Source organism: Fukomys damarensis, unplaced genomic scaffold (assembly GCF_012274545.1).
Source record: "Fukomys damarensis isolate Sample0158 unplaced genomic scaffold, DMR_v1.0_HiC HiC_scaffold_32, whole genome shotgun sequence".
NCBI classification, from domain to species: Eukaryota; Metazoa; Chordata; class Mammalia; order Rodentia; family Bathyergidae; genus Fukomys; species Fukomys damarensis.
The window spans coordinates 18,058,996-18,084,851 of NW_022900944.1; the positions used below are offsets into that span (position 1 = coordinate 18,058,996).

The 25,856-nt window shown below is 40.2% G+C and overlaps 1 protein-coding gene across 4 annotated transcripts in view; it reads left to right on the forward strand.

Annotated features, from left to right (window-relative positions):
- Positions 1–25,856, forward strand: part of Rasgef1b (RasGEF domain family member 1B) — a 751,497-nt gene that overhangs the window by 412,254 nt on the left and 313,387 nt on the right. For 3 of the 4 annotated variants that reach the window (XM_010628676.3, XM_010628668.3, XM_010628727.3), the window contains one exon: positions 451–504. The exons of the other annotated variant lie outside the window; for it this stretch is intronic. In XM_010628676.3, the coding sequence (XP_010626978.1) occupies positions 451–504 (54 nt within the window). The remainder of the gene's footprint in view (positions 1–450; positions 505–25,856) is intronic. 4 annotated transcript variants of the gene reach the window in all.

Sequence of the window (25,856 nt, forward strand, 5' to 3'; positions counted from 1 at the left end):
TTTTTTTTTTTTTTTTTTTTTTTTTTTTGGTAGTATTGGGGTTTGAACTCAGGGCCCTTGCACTGGATTCCTTGGCTGCGAGCTATGTCCCTAACCTTTTAAAATATTTTACTTTAAGGTAGGATCTCCCCAACTCACTACATTGCCCAAGCTGGTCTCAAACTTACAGTCCTCCTGCCTCAGCTTCCCAGAGTGCTTCAGTTACCTCGTTTGTGAAATGAAGATAAATAAAATTCTTTTCCTCATACAGTAATTTATAGCCCATCCGGAGTGTTCCAACTTGGGTAGAGTGGCTTTGGGAATGGTGAAGGGCGGACACATTTTTAAAATCCAGAGAAATCAGGGGAGTTACAAGAAGTCATGTTCACTCTGGACCGGAAATGAACAGGGAAGGTCAGTATCATTACACTTTAGCAGTTGTGATGTGTTTTCCACCTTTCTGTTTTGCAGACTACCATTTTCAGTACACTAGGCAGTGAGAAGTCCTTATCTGACTGCAAAAAGGTAAGCCGGTATGCAAGGATTCCAGCCTTCTGTCTGAGGGTGGGGGAGACTTCAGAGTTGGTGGCGTTCCACTGAAAAGCTGGGGTATCAGTCAGAATGTTCTAATGGCATATTATGAACCTTTTTTTTTTCTGAGATGGACTTGTGAATAGTTCACTTGCAGGATGTTGGAAACTGCACTATTGTTTGACAGCATTTAGTTACAGGGAAGCTCTTGTTCCATATATTTCTATCTCACTATTATCTGACATTTTTTTTCCCATCAGATGAGCATCAGGGGATTTGAGGGCCTGCTTTGTAAACTGCATTACAGGCTTCTATATCTTTGTTTGCAAATTTAAATCTAATAAACCTAAACCCAGTATGATAGTAAAATGATTTTGTAGTTCAAAACCTGATCATATAGCATAAAAATCTGGTTTGGATTCACTATCGTCGTGTTTGAAAAGCTGTCAGGCTTTGCAAAAGGATTGGTTTCACTAGCATCTGATGGAAGATGTCCCTGTAATAGATCATGTCTGAAGACGGCTTGCTACGGCAGCGTGGCGAATTCCCACCTCTCGGGCCAGTGGTCACTTTTATCTGTCTCTTTAATCTCAGATTTAACGAGATCTGCTTCTTCTGGGGGACCGGGGGAAAGAAGTGATTTCACAGTCCAGACAACTCAAATAAATTCTTTGACATTGTCTATTGATATGGAAAGCCAGGTGCATAAAGAGTTGACCTGCCTTTAATATATTAGTTACTCAGCATTTCTTAGAATTCTATACCGTGACATTATCTGCTATGCTGCTGTTTCCGTTTTTAATGTTGCTTGATGTGGAAGTGGGCAGCAGGGATATTTATCTTTAGAGCTGGTGTGAGGTCCCACTACTCAAAATAGTATCCATTTTGTTATTTTGATAGTTTTTTTAGTTGCCTATTTATCACATCTCTGGTTTGATTGAGTCCTGCTATGTCTTGATGTCTACATTGAGTTGGGAGCCATTTGAGAGTGAGGTCCATGTATTATTTTTAGAATCATAGATCTTGGAGAACAGAGAGACCTTAGGGGACCTCTAGTCTTGCCTGTTTCTCAGGATGGAACTGCTTTTGATATTATTTAAAGACAGACCTTTAACCTCTACCTTATTCTATTGAGAGGGAACCTGATGTGCCCATCTGTCCTCACTAGTGAGATCATCCAAAAAGTTAGAAGGTTCTCCATTTTCCAGAGCCAATATCCATCTCTTTTAAGTTTCTGCCTAGTTACATATAGTTAATATGCTAATGATTTTCCTTATCATTTTTAATCAAACATTGATAGCCCTATTCAAGAATGTGGACTGTAGAGACCTGGCAGTCTGGTTGTGAAACCAGTTGCTACTTATGTAACTTTAGATTGGTTACAAAACCTTTAGGCACCTCATTTTTGTCATCTGTAAAATGGGAATAATAATTGTACCTACCTCATATAGTATATTAATTATACACATAAAGTGCTTACAACAATGCAGAACACACAGTAAGTGCTATATTAGCCAGTATTATTATTGCTTTTGACCACATTATCTTTTTATTGGACTACATATAAATTTTATTTTACTTAGTTTTTATTTTTTATTAGTACATGTTTGCATTACCTAATGATTACATGCACTGTGGGGAGTTGGGACATGTGCATAACAGATCACAATTCCTCATTTCATCCCCTTTCTCTCCTTCCCCTCTCCTCTCCCTCCATTCTTCATACCCTTCCTATCTGAAAAAGATCTCCCTACTTCCTATTATTTGTCTGTTATTTTGCTCTTTATTTATATTTTGAGTTTCTTACATAAACCATGAGATATTTAAGCTTGTGTGTCTCATTTATTTCATTTAACACTGTAGCCTTAAGGTGCATCCATTTTCCTACAAATGACTTACATTTATCCTTCTTGCCAGGCACGCTGTGGCACTGCTGAGCTAAATTCTGGGCTAGTTTATTCTTCTTTATGGCAGAGTAGTACTTCTTGTGTATAAATACATTTTCTTTATCCATTCATCAGTTAATGGCCATATGGGCTGTTTCCTTTGGCACAGTCTTTATTATTGATGTCAAGAATTGTGTATCATTCCCCAGATGTAGCCCATCTGACATAAAGCAATTTGGAACTTCTCACTCATAATCCATCAAACTTAGTTACATACCTGGTAGATGTCAGGTACAACATAAGGTGTGGGTATGATGGGAGAGCAAGCAATAGGCTTTCTTTTTCTCTCTCTTTTAAATTCTTTTATTGGTACATTTTAGGTATACAATACATTTGCATTAATCATTGGGAACTTGGAACCTTTTTTTACATGAGGTATCTTGGTTCTTATTTTTTCCCCATTCCCCTGCCCTCTCTTCTTGTGTGTAGCCCTAGCAACCTACTAATAGTGTAAGATGTCACAGTTTCCATTTATGGAAATCTGCTGTTGGCCACTTGAAGTTTGAAGTCCTTGCATACACTCAGTGATGTTTCCACATAAGCTGCTGTTAAGACATGACTCTTGTTTATATCTATGTACATGATTCTTTGAATATAAATGTAGGGTACTTCATGGAATCCTGTTTAAAATTTTTTGATCAATCAAGCTAACTCGTAAACCCAGTCTGTTATTTAGCTTATTTACTGCTTCTCCCAGTTCCTTGTGGTACAGAAATCAGAGCAGCACAGTTTATCATCCATCTCAGCTGTGTGTTTTATTTGCTGGGCACCAGCCATGCAGGAATGTCCTGGTGAACTAGTAGTGCATGCATTGTCTTTACTTCCATGGAATGAATAGGCACTCATTAAATAAGTACTTAGTAAAGTCATGATGGGTAGGGCTATTGTTACTTTAAGTCGAAACTTTACCAAACCTCATACCAGGTGTACTTCACCTAATGAAGAGGCCAGGGGACACTTCCTGGAGGAAATGAAGTTTGAGCATAGCTACAAAGAGTGAATGCTGTTGGGCTGTGTGAAGACAAGGCAGAAAATAGCGAGTGCGAAGATAGGTGAGATCAGGAGAGCTATCAAAATGTAGTGTCTAGAAATCAAACTTGAAAGGAAGAAGACGAGCAGTGAGCCCAAAAGGAGGTGCAAAATATTGAGCTGTATTTATTTTGAAGGTATTACAAAATTTTTAAAGGGCTTGAATTTGAGAAAGTAGGTGTGTGCAACATAATAAGATCTTTATTGGAAGATCATTTGGTTGCCAACAAATACAATAAGCAAGACTTTTGGCATGAAGAGTGGGTATAAGGCTGCTGCTACAATCTAGGCAAGAGATGGTAGTGGCCTAGAGCAGAGTAATGGGAGTGGAGGCCAAGAAAAATCAGGGTGATAAAATTAATAGGATACAATCATAGTTTGCATATAGGGGGGAGGAAGGAGCTAAAAATGATTTCCAGATTTCTGCCATGGGCAGTGGAAGTGTTATTTGTGCTGTTTTTGGAAATGGGAACTATGAGCTCAGATTGGCACGGGTCAGTTTCACAGCATCTGTGAGGTCTCCTGGTAAGGCTGGCCAGCAGACAGCTGTGTGTGCAGACTTAGAATTCAGGACAGCATTCTGAGTATGGAAGGAATATGCATGGAGAAAATGACTGAAAGTGGGTATGGGTGAGATCACCCAGAGAAGGTACGTTGAGTAAAGGAGGAGAGTCTGCAAGAGTCTTGAGAAGAGTAGATAGAAGAGCTGGGAGAATACTATGAACTTTGAAGAAAATCTGTTAACTATAGAGGCACACCTGTAATCCCACCTGTTTGAGAGCCCGAGGCAGGAGGATCCCAGTTCAAGCCCAGCCTGGGCAACTTAACAACTTAGTGAGACCCTGTCTTAAAATAAGAAATCAAAAAACTCAGGACATAACTCAGTATGAAGGCCCTGGGTTCAATTCCCAGTACTGTAAAAAAAAATGTGATGTCTTGGAAAACAACTCAATGAAAAAAGATGTAATCACTGCTCTCAAAACTTTGCCGAGTTGTTAAACACCATAAAGACCGCAGTGTCCACCAGCTTTATTAGTACCACAGGTTATTGTTATTTTTTATTGGTATCAAAGTGTTGGACATAGAAACCAGATTGCAGTGGGCTTAGAAACTAGCGGGCTGAGGAAATAGAAGTTGAAGAGGTTTCCTCAAAAGAATTTATTGCAAAAGGAAGGAAAGATGAGTAGCTGGATAAAGGCTGAGGCTAAAGGAGTATATTTTAAGGTGGGACATTTACATGTGTTTAAATGCTGCTAGAAAGAAGATAGCTGAGAGGGAAAGGGTGAGTGTCCAAGAAGAGAGAAGGGAATGTCCACTGAGTGTCACTGAGAAGACGAGACTTTGGATGGAAATGCACAGAATTAAGCTGAGCCAGTTTTGGGGCCTACCTTGCCCTGTAATGGGAGGGAGGGAGGAAAGGAAGGAGGGAAGAAAGGATAGCATTCATGTAGTAAGAGTTGTGGAAGATAGGAACAAAAAATGCAGGAAATGCAGCAATGGAGTTAAATAACTCTGATCAAATTATCTACTTTTTGTCTTTTGTTTTTGTGTGGGGAAGGAAGGTGGAATGATTGTTGGAGCCCTTTGAGTCTGCATGACTATATCATTCATTCATGAGGTAGAATATTTAGAAAAGGAACATTAAAAGTTGCTTAAATCGATCTTATTATTTATTCCATTTTATAGACAGGGAAATCCAGAGGGGCTTTGATATATTATTAATACCAGGGTATATTATTCCTATAATATTTCTTGAATCTATAGATATTTTGCACAGTGTGCTATTCACATGAACAGAATCTGGATCTACTACAAGAAAATTACACTCAAATAATGAAATTTCTTTTGACCCAAGTTCCTATTTTCACTTTGGTTTCTCACAGAACATGTGCAACTGTAAACAAATCTCTTCCACATCCCGAACATTCTTCTCTTATTTCACCACCTTAGTTCAGGCTTCACCATTCCAAACCAGAAACTTCAACATCATCCTTGATTTCTCCCTATACTTCTCACAACCAAAACCAACTGTCCAATCCCGTAAATTCCACTGGCATTTCCTCCTCCCATCTGCCCTCCCTTGAAAGGTTGCAGCAACTCCCTCCTTCTCTTCCCTTATACTATGTTCTCCCTTATCAGCTTCATTTTCCAAAATACTGTTAGAGTTACTTTCCAAAAAGCAAGCAAACAACAGGCCATACAACAGTTAATGTCAAACTGTTACTTAAGAACATGTAAGAGATTTCAGCTTTATTGGAAATAAACTTCGCCTCCCCTACGAAGTCATTCCTATTTCCATCATCTCCAGCCCCCCAACCCAGCTTGAGATATTTTTCTCATTAGCTGTGTTATTGATATCCAAGCACTGGGCAGAGAAGGCAGATTGCAGTGTGTTAGGTGGCTCGAGTCTGGAGTCTTGAGCTGACTGCTTGCTCCTGGATGTGTTAACTCTTTGATAACTTGGCACCTGTAAACAGACTGTTTCCTTCGCTGGAAAGTTTTCCTCTCCCTCTTGATGGCCTGGAAAACTTTTACTCTTCCATGAAGTGCTTCATCACATTGTCACTTTTCTTGACTTTTTAGATTTCTCTGGAAAGATTAGAGGTCATACTTCCTGGGTTCATGACATTTTGCTCTTACTCTTAGTACAGGTTGAGTATCTCTTATCTGGAATGCCTGGGACCAGAAATATTTCAGATTTTGGATCTTATTTTTTTTTTTTGGTATATTTGCATACATGATGAGATAATCTTGGGGACAGGATCCAAGTTTAAATATAAAACATATTTATGTTTCTAATGTGTCTTATAACCCAATGGTAATTTTATACAATTTTATACACCTGTGTTTTGACTGTGACCTGTCATGTGAAAGCAGGTGTGGAATTTCCACTTGAGGCACCTTGTGGGTGTTCAGACTGTTTCTGATTTTGGAACATTTTGGATTTCAGATTTGGGGCTAGAGAAGGTCAAATTGGGCAACAACTAGCACCGATCACACAGCTTCTCCAGTGTTTACCATGTTCCCAGCTCTTTAAGAAGTGCTTCATGTGTAGACTTACTTGATTTTTATGACAAGTCTTTGAGGTGAGTAACATTGTCCTCGCTGAAAGTGAAGAAGCCGAGACTGAGAGGGATTAAGGAATGTGCTTGAGGTCATTGCAGTGTTCGAGTAGTTGTTGGGATAGGGATGTGTCTAGGGCTAGAACCTTTGCTTTTAGCATTTTACTACCTCCCATAATATTTTAAATACTTATTTATGGGTCCTCCTTCTCCTTAAACTGTTAGCTCTTAGAGAACAGGAACAATGACTGATTCTGTTACAAATAGTCCACAATACCTCACAGTAATAAGAATTCAGAAAAGTCTATTCAGTGAATGGAGTCACTGTGTACATGAATGTCAAATGTGAGATCATTCTGGGACTATTTTGTTCTAAAAGGTAATTTTTTTCCCCTTAGCACAGGAGTCAAGAAAAGAATAATTATATGCAGGAATTATTTATGAAGGTTATCTCTGCACTAGTATAAGGTGTTAATAAATAGCCGGGGAGATTGAAGTGTTTAGTTTAGCCAAAGATGGCAAATCCCCCCAGCCTGCCTCCCAAACATTGCTTCATAGAGTTGTAAGAGCCCTTGTTCTTTTTTTTTAATGGAGTTTTTCTTTAGGGTTTACATTGACATGTCAGTGTGATAAGGATACTGTAGAAAGTGGAGAAAAACACAATATACAATGAGACCACTGTATGAAACGTGATTACATAAAAAGTGATTTGGCCTATTTTAACCTTTAATAATTGAAAATAACCAATCTTTCCCTTGAAATTAAAACTGCAAAGTATGACATTTTAAAATTGTTTTTATTTTACCACTATCTAAAAAAATCCTGAAAAGAAATTTATCTGGGTAATGGTATATAAGTATGTGTTTGTATATATATATTTAATTATACCCATCAATACATACACATACTTTTAGAGACATTTCTTTGTAAGCCATTTTAGCCTATCAGATAGGTCTCAAGTTTAGAAATGACATTAATCTAGATCAACAAGTAAGAGCCCTTGTTCTTATCTTCAGCCCAACCCAGTTTACTCGTTAACTTAGAAAACCTAAAAACATTTAGAGGAGATGCATGAATGCTTTTATTCATTCAGGATTATTTGTGGAATGTCTCCCATTATAAAGCATTTGTTATTGTTAACATGGTACAGAGGAAAAATGCATGTGCTGAGACATGATAGGCGCTCCCCCAGAGCCATATGAAGGTCAACTCCAACAAATGCAGGATAGGCCCAGTTCATGTACTCTTAGGTTTCCCTTGACAACCTCCCCATCCTATGCTCTTTCATTGAAGTTGACATCTAAGGGTGTGTGTTTGGTAGAGGAGCACCAAGGACAATCCTCAACTGTGTCTGTCCCGCACTTTCTCAAGCTACCTATTTTATGTCCATTGTTTATATCTTTGTGTCTTGATGCTTTTACATCTTTCAATGCGAGGTGCTTGACTCCAGTTAGTTTGACTTAGCAGTTTTTGCGCCGGGCCATTCTGACACAGTACCTCTGAAGGTGCAGTGTTTAAACTTGAGAGTAACACACAAAAGAGATATCTTCAACTGCTTCCTGAGGTTCTCCCTGTTCTCACTGATTCCACCTTGGGGCACAGATCAGAGAGAGCCTGGAGGTGATGGACCGGTAAACGTGATGAATCCCAGGGGTGGTCTAAAGTGTTTCAAAAGTTACTTGGAGGTGAAAAACAGTGATGGTTCCACTTTGGCATCACGATGCCCTGCTTCATTGTGCTGTAATTTTCATCATGTGTGGAGACCTAGAATCTCATCCAGAATCCACGTCTATAATCATAAAAATGGGATCCTCAAGTTAGAAGTTTATTTTTAAAATTCAAGTACCATTTTGATGGCTTTTTGTACTTCCCTGTGGAAGGTCTGTGTTCCTTTCTCTGTATATCTCTCCCCACACTTCTGAAACCTTAACACACATGCACGCACGCATGCACACACACACACACACACATATACACACATATACCTTAAAAGGTAGCTTAGGCAATTTTAGATTAAAAAATTATTTTTAGGGCTGGGGATTTGGCTCCCTGGTTCCACTGTCTGCCTCGCTAAGCAAAAGGTCCCACCTTGCAAGCAAAAGTTTAAAAAAATTTAGAAAACAAATCCCTATCATGTCCAAAACTATTGATTTTAGAACATATAGAAGTCTACAGCCATAACACCCTGAACGCCTCTGGTCTCATCTGATCTCAGAAGCTAAGCAGTGTTGGGCCTGGTTAGTACTTGGATGGGAGAACATGTGGAAACTTAAAAGAAATCCAGTTCTTGGCAGTGGTAATCATGTGGGATTTTTTTGTGGGTGTGTAGTCTGTTCTCTCCAACTGGGGCATTGACTTCGGTTCTTCCTCTACTTTTAAAGATATGTATGTGTGCTGAACTTGTGCCACGGGGTCTCTCAGCTCACTAGATAGAGTTTTATTTTTAATTGACACCCTCGATGCCTCACTCCCATAGACAAGGTAATTTTTCTTCAGGATGAGGAAACTAAGAATGTAGAATGAAAGGACTCTGGGAAGGGTCAAGTGTTTCATCATTGCCGATGAATGGGTCTCTGGGTGACACAGGCCAAGACAGTAATATCACTGGTTAATATCTTTACTGACCCTCAGTTCCTCAGCCTTTTGAAACTATACTATATATGTCTTGCTGTGTCTGTCTGGATGGTGCTCATTGACCTCTCCAAGATTCCCATGACTCCCTGCTCTTGGCAGAGTTTCCAGGCTGGCAGGTCATGATGGCTTCTTCCCATGCCCCAGGAAAAGGCACAAACATGAAGTCACCCTGTCAGCATTGAGGAAATTCCTCGGCTCTCTCCTGGAATGATAAAATGCCATGTTTAGGAGCAGTCACAGCGAAGACTATCATTTCAAGTACATTTAAATGCAGTTTATTTTTAAAATAGAGTTTTGGGAAGTAACGAGGCTCATTTTTGGCAGGGTGCTGGTTTTGCTGCCTTGCTGCAAGGCGCCAGTCCTGGTTCATGGAAAGGAAGGCTGTGTCGCTGCTGGATGGATGGATGGAGGGGTCTTGCGCTCTTTGTCTGTGCCTGCTCCTCCTTCCCTCTCCCAGCAAAGGTAGAGCTCTTGGCACTCATTTAGAGTGTTAGGGAGAAGAACACCGATTCTGGGCCCATGAACTCTCCTCTTCGGTCTTACTGCCTGGTTTTGGTTTTTCTTGCTGCATTTCTGTCCCATTCTCCTGAGAGGCCGAAGAGTACAAGCTTTGGTTCCCTATTTCAGTGACTGAAATCCTTGCTTTACTACCCACGAGCTCTGCAGATGAATCATAAAATCTTCCAAAAAGTAGAACGAATATCCATTTGTGTATCTCCAGCATCTGCCACAGTTTTGAGCACACAGTGGACATTTAATAATGCATGCTCACTTATAACTCTGGCCTAGTATTATTTCAACAAACTCCTCCAGAAGAAAGCTTAAAACAGAAGAGAAAAAAGGAGAAGCATCTCCTCTTTTTAAGTCCTCTTATGCCCATACCTAGGACATTCATGAGTAGGACACAATACCTTATGGCCTATTAGAGATGTAGAATGAAATGCAAAATATCCCTCTCCTTCAATAAATATGGATCCATTGCATTTTCTAAATATTAGTCCCTCTTGCCCATTGCATTTTCTGGTGTTGGGGAAGTGTTCTTTAGGATGTGGTCTTACCTGAATAGAGACAACTGTGTGGGAACGGTGGGCCTATGGGCTCCTCCTTCACTGAAAGGGGGCATTGGTGGGTAGAGGCCCTGGGCTCATGAATAGGAAGTGCTACTGGAAACATGCACTTTGCTTGCAGTGTGGTAGCCATGGAGATAATTGCATGAAGTGAATACTGGTGTTCCTTCATAATGTTACAGGGTTATATCCCTAGGCTAAGAATTTTTTATCCTTAAGCTTATGATAATGAAATTTTCAAAGGGAAAGGCTCATATACCCAAGGTCAAACAAGTAGCTGTGGTTTACAGGATTAAAATCGGTTAATGAAAATAATAGCCTCATGACCAGAAGAGATGCATTGCCTGTTTCTACATATCTCCTACCCTAAGCAAGAATCAAGGCATACGTTATGATCATTGCTTTTGTCCAGGTATAATTTACATTGAGTAGTGATCTTAAGTGTAAAGTTTTATGACACCAATTTTTAAAATGTCACAGCAGAATCCCAACAGCAGCATTTACCTGGTGCCTTTCGGGGTGTGGGCCTCTATGTGAGTGGAGACTCCCTGCTAACCACTCCACTGCCCACGGCGGAGCTCACCCGTGAGTCTCTCCCAGCAGCTGCAAGGATTGCCAGTGTCACTCAGAATAAACAGCACATTCAGACCTGAGGTTTGTATGACTCAGTCATTGTCTGCAGCAGTAAGTCGGCTAATAAGAAGGAAGGTAGTTAAGGGCAAATGTCATGAAAAAAGTTGCTCTAATCTCCCTTGAGATGTAATTATCATGGCTGCATCTGCAGAAAAAGAAGTTTCAAGCATATGACCTTTACAGCTTGTGGTTCGGGCATAACTGCCCATGTAATACACATTTTAAGATATATTGGAATCAGTAGCAATTAGGAGGGCTCCCCCTCCATGTACACCTGCTACCATAAAACACGGATTTTTGTCACTGCAACACCAGACTGTCAAAACAGTTTAAAGGGACAGCAGAAATAATGGAATATAGGCTTATGATCATGCAATTTTGGTGGAATTTCTTGTGGTAAATGTTATAAACTGTATTCTGTTCAGCTGTATAATTGCTAGTTTGATTCTCTTTCTTTCTTTGTTAAGTACTAAAGATATTATGATGACATTTTGGTTGGAAATTGTGTTTCCCTTTTGAGTTACAGTTTTTCCTCTTGGTGGCTGTATTATTGAGCTTCAAGGGACCAGAGCAACTGTTTCTCCTTTCATGTTATCTATTTCCTTTCATATTTTTCAGGCTTACCTAAACAATACTGGGCTATAGTTATTTAAGTATTTGCACCCCCCCACGCACACACTTTAATTTTACATAATACATTTTGGAGGACAAACTTTCATAGAGACATTTTATCTTGTTTCCTGTGTTTACAGCAAAGTCCTTTAGAGGTAAAGAGAAAAAGAAGAAGAAAAAGAAAAAAGAAAAAAGATGAGTTAATATGAATAGTGGTGCAGAGTTCCTAACATTGGATCTCTTTACTGGCTTGCAGTTCTTTTGATAAAAGTGGAGTAGTCAGAATACTTAATCTACTTCAATTAAGAATGATCACTGTGGCTGTTGTTGCTCGAAATAAAACCAAGTTACTCTACAATTGAGCTAATTGCAACCTCTGATTTAGTGGCTTGCTTCATGTTTCCATGAATGATTTGAACTCCACAGGCAAAAGAAGCAAAAGCAGGTCTCCCTCTCTCTCTTCCCGTGTTGATTGTGTTTCTTTATTGTTTTAATTCTACACATTGATGATTGCTATAATCCCCTAAATTATTGCTCAGGCCAAACACAAAATGAGACAGCTGTGGAATGGCAGCCTCAGAGCTGCTTGGTGAAGAGGCTGGTGGCTGCAGTGTGTGTCCAGGACCCGCGACAGGCTGTGCTCTGAGACCTGTGCACAGAGGGAGACAGAGTGGGCAAGACACAGTGTCTCGTTCCTCCTTTTACAGAAGGAAGGAGACCTAGAGATGACCTCCATGCTCATATTTAGCTCTAAGCTTTTACTTGCTTTTACTTGTGTGGCTTTTTTACTTGCATGATGGAAAATAGTGATGATGGTAACAATGATACCAGCTATTCATTTAGCCACAGGTGATTTTTTGGGTACATTTTAGATATATATAATGCTCACCTTCATCATAGGGATCGTGTACCTGTACATGGTGTATCTTGATTCTTCTTTTTCCCCATTCCCTTCCCCTCTCTTTGACCCCCTTTCCTCTCCTTATTTATAAAAGCTTTGTTTCCAGTTTTTCCTTCCATTCTCTTTTTTCTTCTCCCTTCCTCGCCTTTCTTCTTCTCCCTCACTTATTCCCCTGCTCATTTGAGCATTTTCTTCCTGTTTCTCAATATCTATTATACATTTTGGTCCTTATTTACGTTTTCCACTTCTCACACCAGAGAAACAATGCAGTATTTAAACACATGTGCAATTTATTTCACTTAAGAGTATTGTCTCAAGGTGCATCCATTTACCTAGAAATGTCTCCAGATTATCCTCATTTGTGGCAGAGTAGTACTCAATTGTATAACAAAACACAGCTTTATTCATTCATTGGTTCATGGAGATTTGAGCTGTCTCCAAGATTTAGCCATTACAAACTGTGCTACTGTAAACCTGGGTGTGCATATAGTGCTGTGGTATCATGCTTTTAATTCTTTCAGGAAGATACCAAGAAAGGGAATAGCTGGGTCAAATGCAACCTCCAGTTTTAGTTTTTTGAGGAACCTCCACACTGATTCCACCAGTGGTTGCACCAGTCTGCACTCCCACCAATGGTGGAGAAGGGTTTCTTTTTCCTTAACAGACCCTGTAGCATTTGTTATGGGTTGATTTCTTGATAACAGCTTTTTTTTTTTTTTCTTGGAGTGAGGTGGGGCTGCTGTGTTCAAGGACCAATTCAAATCAGTGACTAAAATGGGTCAGAGGTGTTCCTGCCATCTTGGAATTTATTGTGTTGGTCAGGGACAGAGATAATATGAAATACACAGAATAGATTAATCACACCCTTTCTTAAGATGGGAAGTGACACAATAGAGGCTCTGAAGCCTTGTAGGAGCTTCTGCACAAGTGCTGTCATTGGGTCAGAGGAGAGACGAAGGAGTCAGTTCCACAGATCTTTGGGACAAGAGCCTTCCAGGCAGAGAGGACAGCCAGGGATGACCGGGTTGTGCCCAGAGCATGAGCAGAAGAAGGAGGGCAGAGTAGCTGAATGGATGTGAATGACGAAGACTGGGCTGGGGATTTAGCTCAGTGGCACTGCGCTTGTGTCAGAAGCACAAGGTCCTGAGTTCAATCCCGGGTACCCCCCAAAAGTATCACAAAGGCAATTTTTTTTGATATATAAATAATAACTAATATTTATTGTTATATAAAGGTGACATTGAAAGTCTATTATCTGCAGGTGGCTATAATTATTATATTTATTATTTATGTATTATATTTATTAATACATTTGATCCTTACAAAAGACACATGAGGGGTACACTTGCCATCCCCATTTCTAGATGATGAAACGGAAGCACAGAGAGGTCAATTAACCCGTCCAAGGTCACCCAGGATGAAGATGCAGACTGCCCGGATTCAAATCTAACTCCAAGGTTCAAGTTATCATCGTAATCTCTTTTTAAGAATTCAAGTGGGGTCCAAAGCCACTTTTTACTTATGGCGAATAGCATTCCAGGCTATGTGAGGATATTTTGTTGTTTAGTAAATTAATTCCTGAATGAATATTAATTATATTAATATCACTACTAATTTACCAGCAAATATGTACTTGTGAGAGGAATTTGAACTCTTTGTAGTATGGTTCCAAATGACATAAGCCAGCCTAAACCAAGCTAAGAATAATGGCTTCTATAACTGAAAGAGGCCAGGCATAGTTGACTTGGGTGAACTAGATCAGGGTTCTCAGATGATGTGATTAGGAATTTTCTTTCTCTTCATCATGTCATGTTTTCCTCAGTTTGTGTTTCATTTTGTAGTAGGATCAGTAGCAAAAAAGCTACTGATGCTACTGACTGACCAGACTTGGAAAAAGAACATATGTTTATCTGTAATCCAGAGCAAAATCCCAGAATTGACCCTTTTGACCTGACTTGCTAAAGTAACTGGCACGAATGGGTCACAGTGTCTGGAGGGCTGATGATGGTGACTGAGCAGGCCTGGGCTGTGTTCTGCTTCTGAGTTGGGCTGTGATCAGGGCCACCTGGACCTTTGGGTCAAGAGTAGGGCATGTTGGTTCCCTAAAGAAAAGCCAGGGAAGACAAACAGATGCTAAGCAGTCAAAGGCAACAGATATCTGCTGCTTCCTCTGAGATAGGCGGTTAGGGCGTGGCAAGCAAGCTGGGGAAGTAGACATGACCCGTTAATTACAAGATCCTGGAAGGTGTGCACAGAACAGTTCCCAAAGTCCTGCATGGACTTCTAGCAAGAACCCCAGCAGGTTTTCAATGAGATGGCCCATTCATGACGTCATACTGAGGCGTGGGATCCCAGCACCAGCTCTCAGGACCCATATGTAGAAATTCTCGAGGGTTTCCTCCAGATTTGGACAGTATAAAGGACACAGATTCCAGGACTGGCCCACTCTGTGTTTCCCAGATTCAGTCTGTATTTTTATTTTTGCTTTTATCTGCTTCTTCTCTTGTTCTGCTCAAGTTTGCTCTGCAGAGCTGGTTTTTTCCATACCCCTTCACTCTTCACTTTTCAAATAAACTTTTGGTGCTGATTTTGGCTTCTCTTGTCCAGTTTTTTTTTTTTTTTTGTTCAAGACAAGACCCAGGAATCTAACTGTAGGAGAGGGGAGCAACCCAGAACCAGTAACGTTTAATTGGTGAGCTACTTTTAGAAGCAAACTACGCAATAATACCTCTACCGCATTTCATTCTTCCTATTTCTTTTGTGTTTTCTTCTCATATTCTTTGGCTCTGAACCCTTATATCTTCTCTCTTGTTCTTAGTTTTCTTTACTTTATTTTGTAAGGCAAGATTTAAAAAAATTTCTTTATCATTTTTAATTAATTTTATTGGTACATTTAAGGTATACACTCATCATTGGAAATTTGAACCTTTATATAATCCATCTTGGTTCTTATAATCACAAAGCGTATCAGAAATGAGAAAGTAGAAAAACAACATTTGAGAAAAGTTAGAGTTTTATAGAGTTCTCTGTGTGCCATTTCAGAATGCTGTATTTCAAATCTCCTCTAGATAATGGACCTTTTTAATGGAAAATAGTGTAAAGTGTATAACATATCTTGCATACCCTAGACCTTCATGTACTGATAAGAAGATTCTAATGGGATTTCAATTGGGATAGCGTTGAATCTATATAGCAGTTTTGGAAGTGTATCCCCCTACTGGGTATCTTCCCCAAAGAATTAAAAGAATCATACCACAGTGATATATGTGCACCCATGTTCATAGAAGCATAATTTGTGATAGCTAAAACTTGGAAGCAGCCCAATTGCCCATCAAGAGACTGGATAAAGAAAAAAAAATTTTTATATAAAATGGAGTACTACTCAGCCATAAAGAATGAGAAACTAGAGATATTTATAGCAAAATGGGTGCACATTGAGGCCATACTCTTGAGGGAAATAAATAGGACACACGTGTGTAAATACCAAATAGTTTCTCTAGTGTGAGAAACTGAAAGTGTAAGTAAGGATTAAAAGGTATAATAGATAATTTGAAATAGGGAGAAAAGGTGCAAAGCGAAAGGGGAAATGGGAAGGGTAGGGGAAAAGAAAGATGGGAATGGAATTAATATGAGAAAAAGAAAAAATTGAAACAAGTCTTTGTAGATAGGGAGGGGCAGAGGGGTTAGAAGGGAGGGTAGGGGGATGGGGAAAAATAAGAACCAAGATGGATTAAGTAAAGGTACAAATTTCCAATGATGAATGTCACTATGTTGTATACCTTAAATGTACCAATAAAATTAATTTTAAAAAATTTAAAAAAAGATGGTAAAAAGCAATTGCCAAACCTTTGGGAATGAGGTTGATATAATATATATAGAAAGAGAGTCCCAGTGGATGAATTTGCTGATGTTTGGGAAGTGTTTTTACTCCAGTGAAATGCAACACAAATATACCCTAAACTTTATGTGCTGCTTCCTGCTTGGACGTTTTGCACCATCTTTTGTTAATCCTGACAACAGTAACAATAGCAAAAAGGAGAAGATGTGGGGATGAACCCAAAAGTCACAAAAGCATTGCTAATTAACTGTTGCATTATACGTTTAGAGTTAGAGGTAGGTTTTGTGACATAGCATGAAATTCTGAGTCTCCGAGGACTCTATAGTTCTGCTTTCCCTTTGGACGAGGGATAGCTCTGAATCTTTTATCACATTTTCATGAAGCCTGTTTTCAGTAGTTCAAATTTTAAGTTTCTACTCAACTCAAGCAGAGCTAAGTGTCAGATTAGGCAAATTTAGTTTGACACCTGAAGCCTGCTTCCATTTATTGAGATTTAGCTGAATACATTTATGTTGAGGATTAACAAAAAGATTTAGTTTTTTAGCATTTTACTGTTACTGTACCTTTGAACACAAAAAGTTTATTGTGATGGGGAAAGAGGCTATTTTGGGCTTTTTAAGTAGGTATAACCTAGAACCAGGTAATTTTGAAACTAATTTCTAGCCTGTGTGTCTCAATAAATTTGCATACGTCTTTTTCTTTTTTCTCCTTCCCTTTTCCTCCCCCATTCTCTATTTAACTTTCTCTTTTCCTCTTTCCCCTCTTTGTTCCCTTCCCCTGTTGTTTTTCCTTCCTTCCCTTCCTTCCTTCTATCAGATGTAAGTAGCTACAACAAGGTATAAGTTATAAATTATTTTCATCTCCACACACTACACACCAAAGGTACCAAATCCATTCAAATCCTCTTTAGGCCCTTGTTTGGATTCACCTAGATCCAATTGTTTAATTATCCAATATGTACTGAAGGTCTTCAGGGATTATTTGGAGGATAAAAAACAAAGGAACCCCTTTTACAAATGAATTCTTGCATTTCTGTGAGGGCGGATCAAACTATACTTGGCTAAATAAATTGCAAATAGAGTAAGCTCTATAGTGAATGCATAAAGTAAATACTTTAATAGTAGAGAATAGTAAATACCCCTCTCTGGGAAAGCCATTAATGAATTCCTCCTCTCCCAGTCTAGATTTGTGCTGGGGCAAAGCCTAAATTGCTTCTGTCAGTTACTAAATAGGTTGTAACTATGCTTGGTGTCTGAGGATCATTTATGTTCTGAGTAAGGGGCCAGAGGGTGGTCTTTTCCAAGAGTGCCTACCCCATGAGAGTGAGTGAGATAACTCTCCCATGTTGCTATCTCTTCAACTATTGTCACAAGAGATCACAAGCTCTGTCCTGCTCTAGGATGGAGTCTAAATTTAAAGATTTCCTCGAAAACCTCAGACCATACAGCCTTGTGGAAATACATATGTATGTTTGGGGAAAAATGATGCTGCTGGTTTGGAACTGCAAGATAAGCAGAGAATTCAGCAAATGACTCAGTGGGAATTTTCCCCAAGGGAAGGATAAAGAAAAGAGTGTACTTTTTCTGGCAAAGGAAAGTGGTACTTAATATGATTATTACAACTCTGGGCATACTTGGCTTTTCCCACTGGGGAGATCAAATGTGATGAAGGGAGGGCTGCTCTTCCTAAGCTGAACCTCCATGAGCTCAAGTGTCCAACTGAGATGTCAAAGTGGCCGATATGCCTGGCAAGGAGAGCCCTTCAATTAATTAGTGCCTTGATCTGGCAGCTGTCCACAAATCACCTGAACATGGTAGCTTGTGAAAAGAATGCAGAGGACCTTTTCCAGTGACATGCTGCTTTCCAAAAAGGCAGCCGCAAGCATCCACCTGTCTCTGTGGGAAAGACAGGTGCCATGTCTTCCTGGTGAGAGTTCTGTTTCTATGTGGCATTCTTTGGCAAGGCCCTTTCCTTTCTTGCAGTTCTAGAGGTGAGACAAGGATGAAAAGGAAGGAGCTGTTTTCTATTTCTGTTTAGAGAGCCATGAAAGTTGGCACCAGGAGCAGGCAGAAGGTGTCTATGAAAGGCTGCATTCCTGGCTGACTCAGAGCTTGTCCTCTCTCATCGCTCTGGAAATGCCAAGGTGATTCAAGTAAGAAGAGATCTTGAGGCTCTTTAGTGTCATCAAGGTGATCTGACATTTGTAAGGTGAATTTCCTCATCTTTGAGGCAGAATACCTGACACCCACAATTTAAAGGAAGAGAGGTTTATTTTGGCTCGTGTTTTTAGCCTATAGTCCACTGGCTTTAAGGCAGGACCTCATGGCAGAGGGGTACGGACAAGGAAAAGCTGCCCATATCATGGTGGCCAGGAAGCAGAGAATCAAGGAAGGAGGCAGGAAGAGAGATGTTCCTTCTGGGTCACACCTCCAGTGGCCCATCTCTTCCAGCTGATCTAATTGTAATAGCAAGTCAGCTGTAAGCTTCCCTAATCTAATCACCTTCCAGACACATGAGGCTTTGAGGAGCTAAACCATAACAAGGAGCAAGGCCGCTATTATGTCCCATGGTGGTTTGGGGCTCAGTTGTCAAAAGCAATGTTACCAGGTATCTCAGAGGAGCGTCGTGCAGTCCTAACACCACACCCAAAGTCCCCGACCTCATGAGAGTCTCTGCATCTCTTCTAGATGTTGTTTCTTTGACCTGGCGACAGATCTACCTGTATCCTCCAAGGCATAGACATTGTCTACCCCACTCAATGCAACACCCAGCCATGACATAGGAAAGAGATGACCACATCGACAACTCCCGTCCGAAAGGGCCATTCACCACTTGCAGCAGCACCTGGCTGTGTGGTCCTGACTCGTATGCAGACTGTTCCCCTTAGGTAGACCTCATCTCCATTTCCGGGGGATGCTTTCCCAGGCCCTGCTCTCCCTCTGAGAGGGTTTGTTTTCTGTTGTTAACTTCCTTTGCCACAGACGATGGTGATGCTATGAACATGTCATTTTTAGTGATACAGTTATTTTCTTCACCTTCTGTCTGCTCATTTAATAGCCACCGTCCCTTTTAATCCCAGTCTCTACCACTTTCTCCAAAACTTAGTGGGCATGTGCGAATAGGCACAACCATAATTCTTTTATTTCAAAAAATTCAGAGCCCCATTTGTTTCTTAATGAGCTCTAGCTTATATATAGAAATGCACAGATTTGAAATATACCAGCTCAATACATTTTATATGTTCTCAGTTGCCCTCCATATAGACACAAGGCTTTCCTGGATCCCTAGCTGACCACTTCATGCTCCAAAGTAAGGCAACCACTTTTCAGGCTTCTAGCACTACAGGTTAGTTTCACCTGATTTTGAACTTTATATGAATGGAATCATATCATATTTCTTTTTTGCTTCTGCCTTCTTTTGTCTAGTGTTATGACTGAGAGTCACCCTGCAGAATTGCATGTAGCAATAATTCTTTTTTCTTTCCAGTGCTGGTCAGTATTCTACCATGAGAATAGAGCATAATTTGTTAATCTTTTGATTGCTGGTGCAGTTTTAGTTGCTTTCAGTTTTAGGCTATCATGAATAGCACTACTATGATTTTTCTAGCTGTTTATTTGTTTGTTTATTTTTTGGTGGTGGCCACCATACTCTTTTACCTGGAAAAATATACCCAGGAGTAGAATTTCTGGGTCATAGAATACACATATCTCCATTTAGCTGTAGTGGAGACATCCTAATCTTCTCCAAAGTAGTATAATATTTCTTTGAGTGGTCTGTAAGGGATAAATTACTGCAATTTAAAGCTCTATGAGGGTTCGAAATATGCCAACGATAATAATAATAATAATAAAGTTTTGCTCTGTTTTCCAATATCCATGGGACCCATATGAGGAATCCTTGACTGGAGTCCTTTGTGGATGTGAGCCATTTCCACTCCATTCAGGGAAGGAGAAGCAAAGTCTCTCAGGCCTCCAGGAGGGATGTTGGTTCCCTGGTCTTCTTTCTTGGGGGTTTGCCTGATGCACCTCAAGAGATTGCCTTTTTCTTGGACTGGCAGCTCTCTTCAGAAGTGAAAGGGCCACCAGCTCTCCTGATGCACCCTAGACCTTAGTCTCGAGAGCCTAAGAGCCACTTGCCTGACTGAACTTCCATGAGACCCTGCTTACAGATGAGCTGCCTGTTTGTTCAGAGATCCTGACGGGGAGGGAAGGACACTGTTGATTCCCGTTTGCATCTTGTTTGCTGGTGACTCTTTTTCCCTCTTGGTCTGGTGGATGGACAGGAACCATCACTGCATAGCTCTGCTCCAGAAGCCAGCCATGTGCCGCTGTACTTTGCAGATGAAACAGCAGTACAACCTTCCCCCCAGCTCTTCAAGAATGTAGGTCTCAAGTCCACACTACCTGTGCCTAGAGATTCAACAAATCTTGCATGTGCATAGTGCCTTCAGCTTCTGTTCTTATTGCTGTCTCTATGGAGTTTCAAGACTTGTTCCCAAGTCCAAGAGGAAAGATAGGTGTCACGACACCCTCCTCCACTCTGCTTGACGATCTTTTCCTTGCTGTTAATGTCCCTTTCTCCTGATACCCTAGAACTAAAAGATTTTGTTCTCTTTTTCCAATCACAGCTCTAAGATATATTAGTTGATAAACATACATGGTCAGTGGTCCAGTTCTGTAAACAGGGAACCTTAGAATCTTAATCCTGACTTGCTACGATATACTGATAATCAGTGCCTTCCGGTTCACAACACATCTGGTTCTAGAAAAATGTGATGGTAAATCAAGCAAAATGTTGGTCTTATTGTTCCTCTAGACACCAATCCTTTGGTAGAGGAAATACAAGTCTCTATTTCTACCTTTTTTTAAATCTCTGCAATGTTATACATTTCAACAGTGTCTGAATTTAAAAGATTGAGAGAATCAGGGTGTCTATAGATTCTTATCTTGACCTCCACTCATAAAAAAGGAAGCTAGGTCACATATTGAACCAATTGTTCAACATCCTTGGAGCCCAGGCTGCTACCTCAGCATTTTATGAGTGACCTTTGTTCTGCAGACAAACTTTAGTTGGATCAGTGGGAACTGGGTAAATTAATGACCTGGTCAGAAAACCTTGCTAGTTTGGCTTGAACTTAAAGTTATCTTATTGCTTTGTCAAACTATGTTTTTTAAAAAGTGATGTTATATGAAGGTATTGATATTATATGAAGGTTCTAGAAATAAGATAAAATTAAAATTAGACTAATTCTGTGAAAATCAGCTGCTGATACTCTTAAAAATATTGATTGACTCAAGGAATATTTTGTTTGAGTCAGCACGGTGTAAGAAAAAGACAGACCTCGGGTCTGGTTTCATTATGGATTTTTGTGGTTTGATGAAACTGTAAGACTCCTGGTATTTCCTTTTAAATGTAGTTTTCTTTTGTTGGCAGTCTTCTTCTGACTTATAATTGGACTCTTCCCCCTTATCAAAGGAACTCTCCAGTGACACTTGCTTTTAACTCGTTTGACTTGGGTTAGCTTGTGAGCTTACCACAACTGTGACTGAGACAAGTGCACAGTGCAGGAAAGGGGCGTGCACAGAAGGGGTAAATAAAATAATGGGTGGCCATACATCAAGCAAAAGAAGTGTTGGATTCTGACTTAAAACCTGCCACCAGATGCAGCTGTACAACTGAAGTATGTGACCCACTTGGCGCTATAAAGCCAGCTACCAGGTGCACCTTAATTGTCACTGCCACTCACCAATAGGCTTTTGGGACTAATTTGTAAGCAATTGATCTATTATGGTCTCCATGCAGTCAAACCTCTGTGCCAATGAAAATTTCTACCTCAGCCACTTCCCCGCACTGGCATCACCGCCTCAGCTCACATGCAGCCTGGATCCTCACGTGCACGCTGCACAGTAGTCCATGCTCCCATGAGAAGCTGACACCACTGCTGACCTGACAGGAGGTGGAGCCCAGGCGGTTGTGCGAGTGATGGGAGCAGCTGTATATGTGGATGAAATTTCGCTGGCTTCTCTGTCACTCACCTCCTGCTGTGTGGCCCGGTTCCTAACCCGGTTGGGGACCCCTGGGTTCAGATCCTGTGGATTCTGAGGGCTGACTGGTGTTTCCTACTTTAACCGGTGGCCAGAAGAGCATTTAGAATCCATATACAAGGTTGGTGGGGACACCTGTGCACCTGTTGGAAGGGCACTAGCATGTTCCCTCGCCTGAGGGAGGAGAGGGGGAGAAAAAGGAGGGGAGTAGGGAGATAGTCATGGGATAGGATAGCAGGATGTAAAAGCTGCGCAGTTTTTGTGAAAGGAGGAAGAAGAGAGCAGGAAGATCCTGCGAGGGGATGCTTTGTTGTAATGTTCTGTCCCCGTCCTATGTGCATGAATAACACTGAGATGAACCTTTGAACCCCAAGCTCCTCGGGAGCAGGAATGCCAGCGCTGTCATTCTGTCACCCAGACCCTGGAATGAGCACCTGCTGGGTGACGATTAGATAGATGAACAAGTGGATCCCCATGAGGACATAAAGCGATCTCAGGTGAGTGTCTGCTGATAGCTCAGCGAAGGAGTAAGTAAATGCACAGCTCTTATCTGATCACTGTGCAATTAGCTTAGTTTGCAGACTATGGAACACACAAATAGGTACATGCCGAAGTATTCAGAATGTAAAATTCCACAAAGCAGCAGGCAGACCGCTGTTAACCCCTGGCCGACTGCTGCTTCTACTGTATGGGATGATTAGGAATTTGTTTTTGTGGTAGAAAAGGTGACCATGTGTATACAATTTGGGAGTTTCCAAGTAATAGGAATTTTTTGCACTTCTAATCTGAAGATTTGAATTCCAAAAACAAGGGCAATTTGTAAAATCCCTATTGCCTCAATTATATGGACAATGTTTTATGAGATAATCAATGCAAATTAAGTGAATTTTTAGAAACACTGAGAGCTGTGTTAATTTAAAAGTCAAACTTGGAAATATTTACCAAAAAATGGAGACTTTAAAAACTATTTGCTAGGTGCTCTGTTTACATTTGTGTGTCAACTTCTAGAATATTTTCTTTTGTTTTCTCTCCCAAAATACTAGCTCTTCAAAGATAAATAGTGGATCTATTATGGGAGGAAGCTCTATTCCCAGATAAGTTGAGGATTTGGCATGGGAGAATAAGGTTATCTGCCAGCCTGCATTTTTCATTTAAGAACAAAGAACTATATCTGGTACAAGGTGTGCTAAAGATAAGCGGGATGTAGATAGGACTCAGGAAATTATTTGAGTAAGAATATTCAGTCATGAAATGTGTTTTAGGGTAAAGAATGAGAAGAGTTAGCTGTTCTGACTTTCCCTGAGGGAGGATATTGCTATATAAGAGGAGCTTGCCACCATAAGGTGGACACATACCGGAAACCTAACTAGCTGTGGGGCTTGGGACAAAGGAGAGGGAGGAGCAAGGATGCTGGTAACACCAGGCCATGTGGGTCAGCTGAGCACTCTTAACACCTGTGTCTCGTGACACACGATCCCTTGTACTTTTGCCACCTGCTGTACCAGGAAGGCTTTCCTTCTGGGTAGTTCACTCACCCCATTGCCCACCTATGTGTGTGCAGATATGCATGCACATACACGTGTACACAGTCATACAGAGATGCTGTAAGACAATGAAAAGCATAATTCATGCTGAAGCACAAGTACAAGAGAGGAGTTAGTTGATGAATGATCTCTTAAATGGTTTGGATTTCATCTTGCAGGCCAGAGATTCACTGAAGAATTTTAAGTAGAAGAATGACATTTTAGAAAGCTCTCTCTAAGGAAAATGTTGAAGATGATTTAGAACTGGTTAGCACTAAAAGCAGAATGCTAATTGTATTGTTCAGCTTTTGTTGTTGCTGTTACTGGGACAAAATATCTGACAGCCACATTTAAATGGGGAAAGGTTTATTTTTGGCCCACCTTTTTTTTTGCTTCTCAGTTGGCTGTCTCCAGGGGAGAAACATCATTGTAAAAGGGCACACTAGAGGAAAGCTGCTCAACCTGTGGCATCCAAGAAGCAGAGGTCAGGGGAGGAGCCTGAGAAGAAAGGTACAGGATCCCATGTAATCCATACTGTCACACCCCCATGACGCACTTCCTCCATTGAGCTCCCAATTCCTGCTAGCACATTCAACTATGAATTCATCAGTGGGTTAATCCATGGATAAAGTTCTTGCTCTCGCATTCCAGCCACCTCTCCAGGAGTCCCTTAACAAGTTCACAATCAGTATTAACTGGCATGATTTAGCCCAAGCCAGACCTAAATCATGTATTATAACTTCACTGTTTCTAGGTCTTTTCCTTATTGTCTGACTCTTGGCTCTTTAATTCACAAACACTCTTTGTCCATCTCTGTGTTCTGTCTCCAAGGGTAGGTTGCTTGATCAACATTTGTAAAAGTAAGCCAAGTAGGCAAGCTGAATCTGCACAATGTAAATAAATTGTCAGAACAGTTAGCGAAGGAGGCAGCAGAAAGAGACTAAGGAAGACAGAAAACAGAATAATAGGTAGGCAGACTTTTACTTGGCACACAGCAGCTGGAGAAATGGGAATAGATAAAATAAAGTTGTTGGGGGAAACTCATGCAGGTTAGAGTAAGAAGAAATGACACGGACAGTAAAGAATACCAACCATGTTGGTTCTTCTTTTTCCCCATTTTGATTTTCTTTACTGTCTCTGTGTCATTTCTGCCTACTCTAACCTAAAATAAGAACCATGATTGACTATGTAAAGGTACAGATTTCCAACAATGAATGTCACTGTATTGTATACATTAAATGTAGCAATACAATTAATAATAAAAAATAGAAAACCAACAATGCAGCTTATATGGTCACAGAGAAGAGAAAGTTGTTGTAGCTATAGTTCCAACAATGAAATTGAACACAAAGAGAAAAGCTGCTACTCATAAAGGAGGAAAGGAGAACTGAACATAAATGAGGTTTGTCTTGCCTGACGTCTGCATTTGAAGATGTAACTCATGAAAAATAAAAGGCGTATGAATGCACCTCCACTTCAAAAGATATGTAAGATGGATACTCTATTTAAGGACAACAATTTGGGGGTGGTATTTACTTTACATCTTGAGGGAAAAAATGATGGTGCCTAAAACAACCAATATTTGATAGGTAAAGGCAACTGCTTGAAATGGCCAGAATATAGGGCTGAAGTACAACATTCCCGTGGAGTCTACAATATGAAAAGGAAATGAAGGAGCCAATTAATGGCATTCACAATAGTAATGTTCCACAATAAGTAGATGTGATACATAAAGTTAAATACCTTTTAAACTTCAGCTACAGCAACAAGTAAAATTTTTTTCCTAAAAAGCTGGGCAGTCTTATCTTATTCTTTTTTTCATTATTTAGAGAATACTTTATTAGTTTCTGTAATCAAACCCACATAGATATGACCTTACATATTTAGTATGATGTGTTACCCCTGTACACATGGAAAAAAAAATAAAAATAAATTAACATTTCTAGACCAATATAGTTGTCCATTTCTGTGCAATGCCAAGTCAACACAGTAAATTGGGATGACTTTTTCCAAAGTTGGCAGCACCATTAAAGTTTCCCAAAATTCAATTTATATAT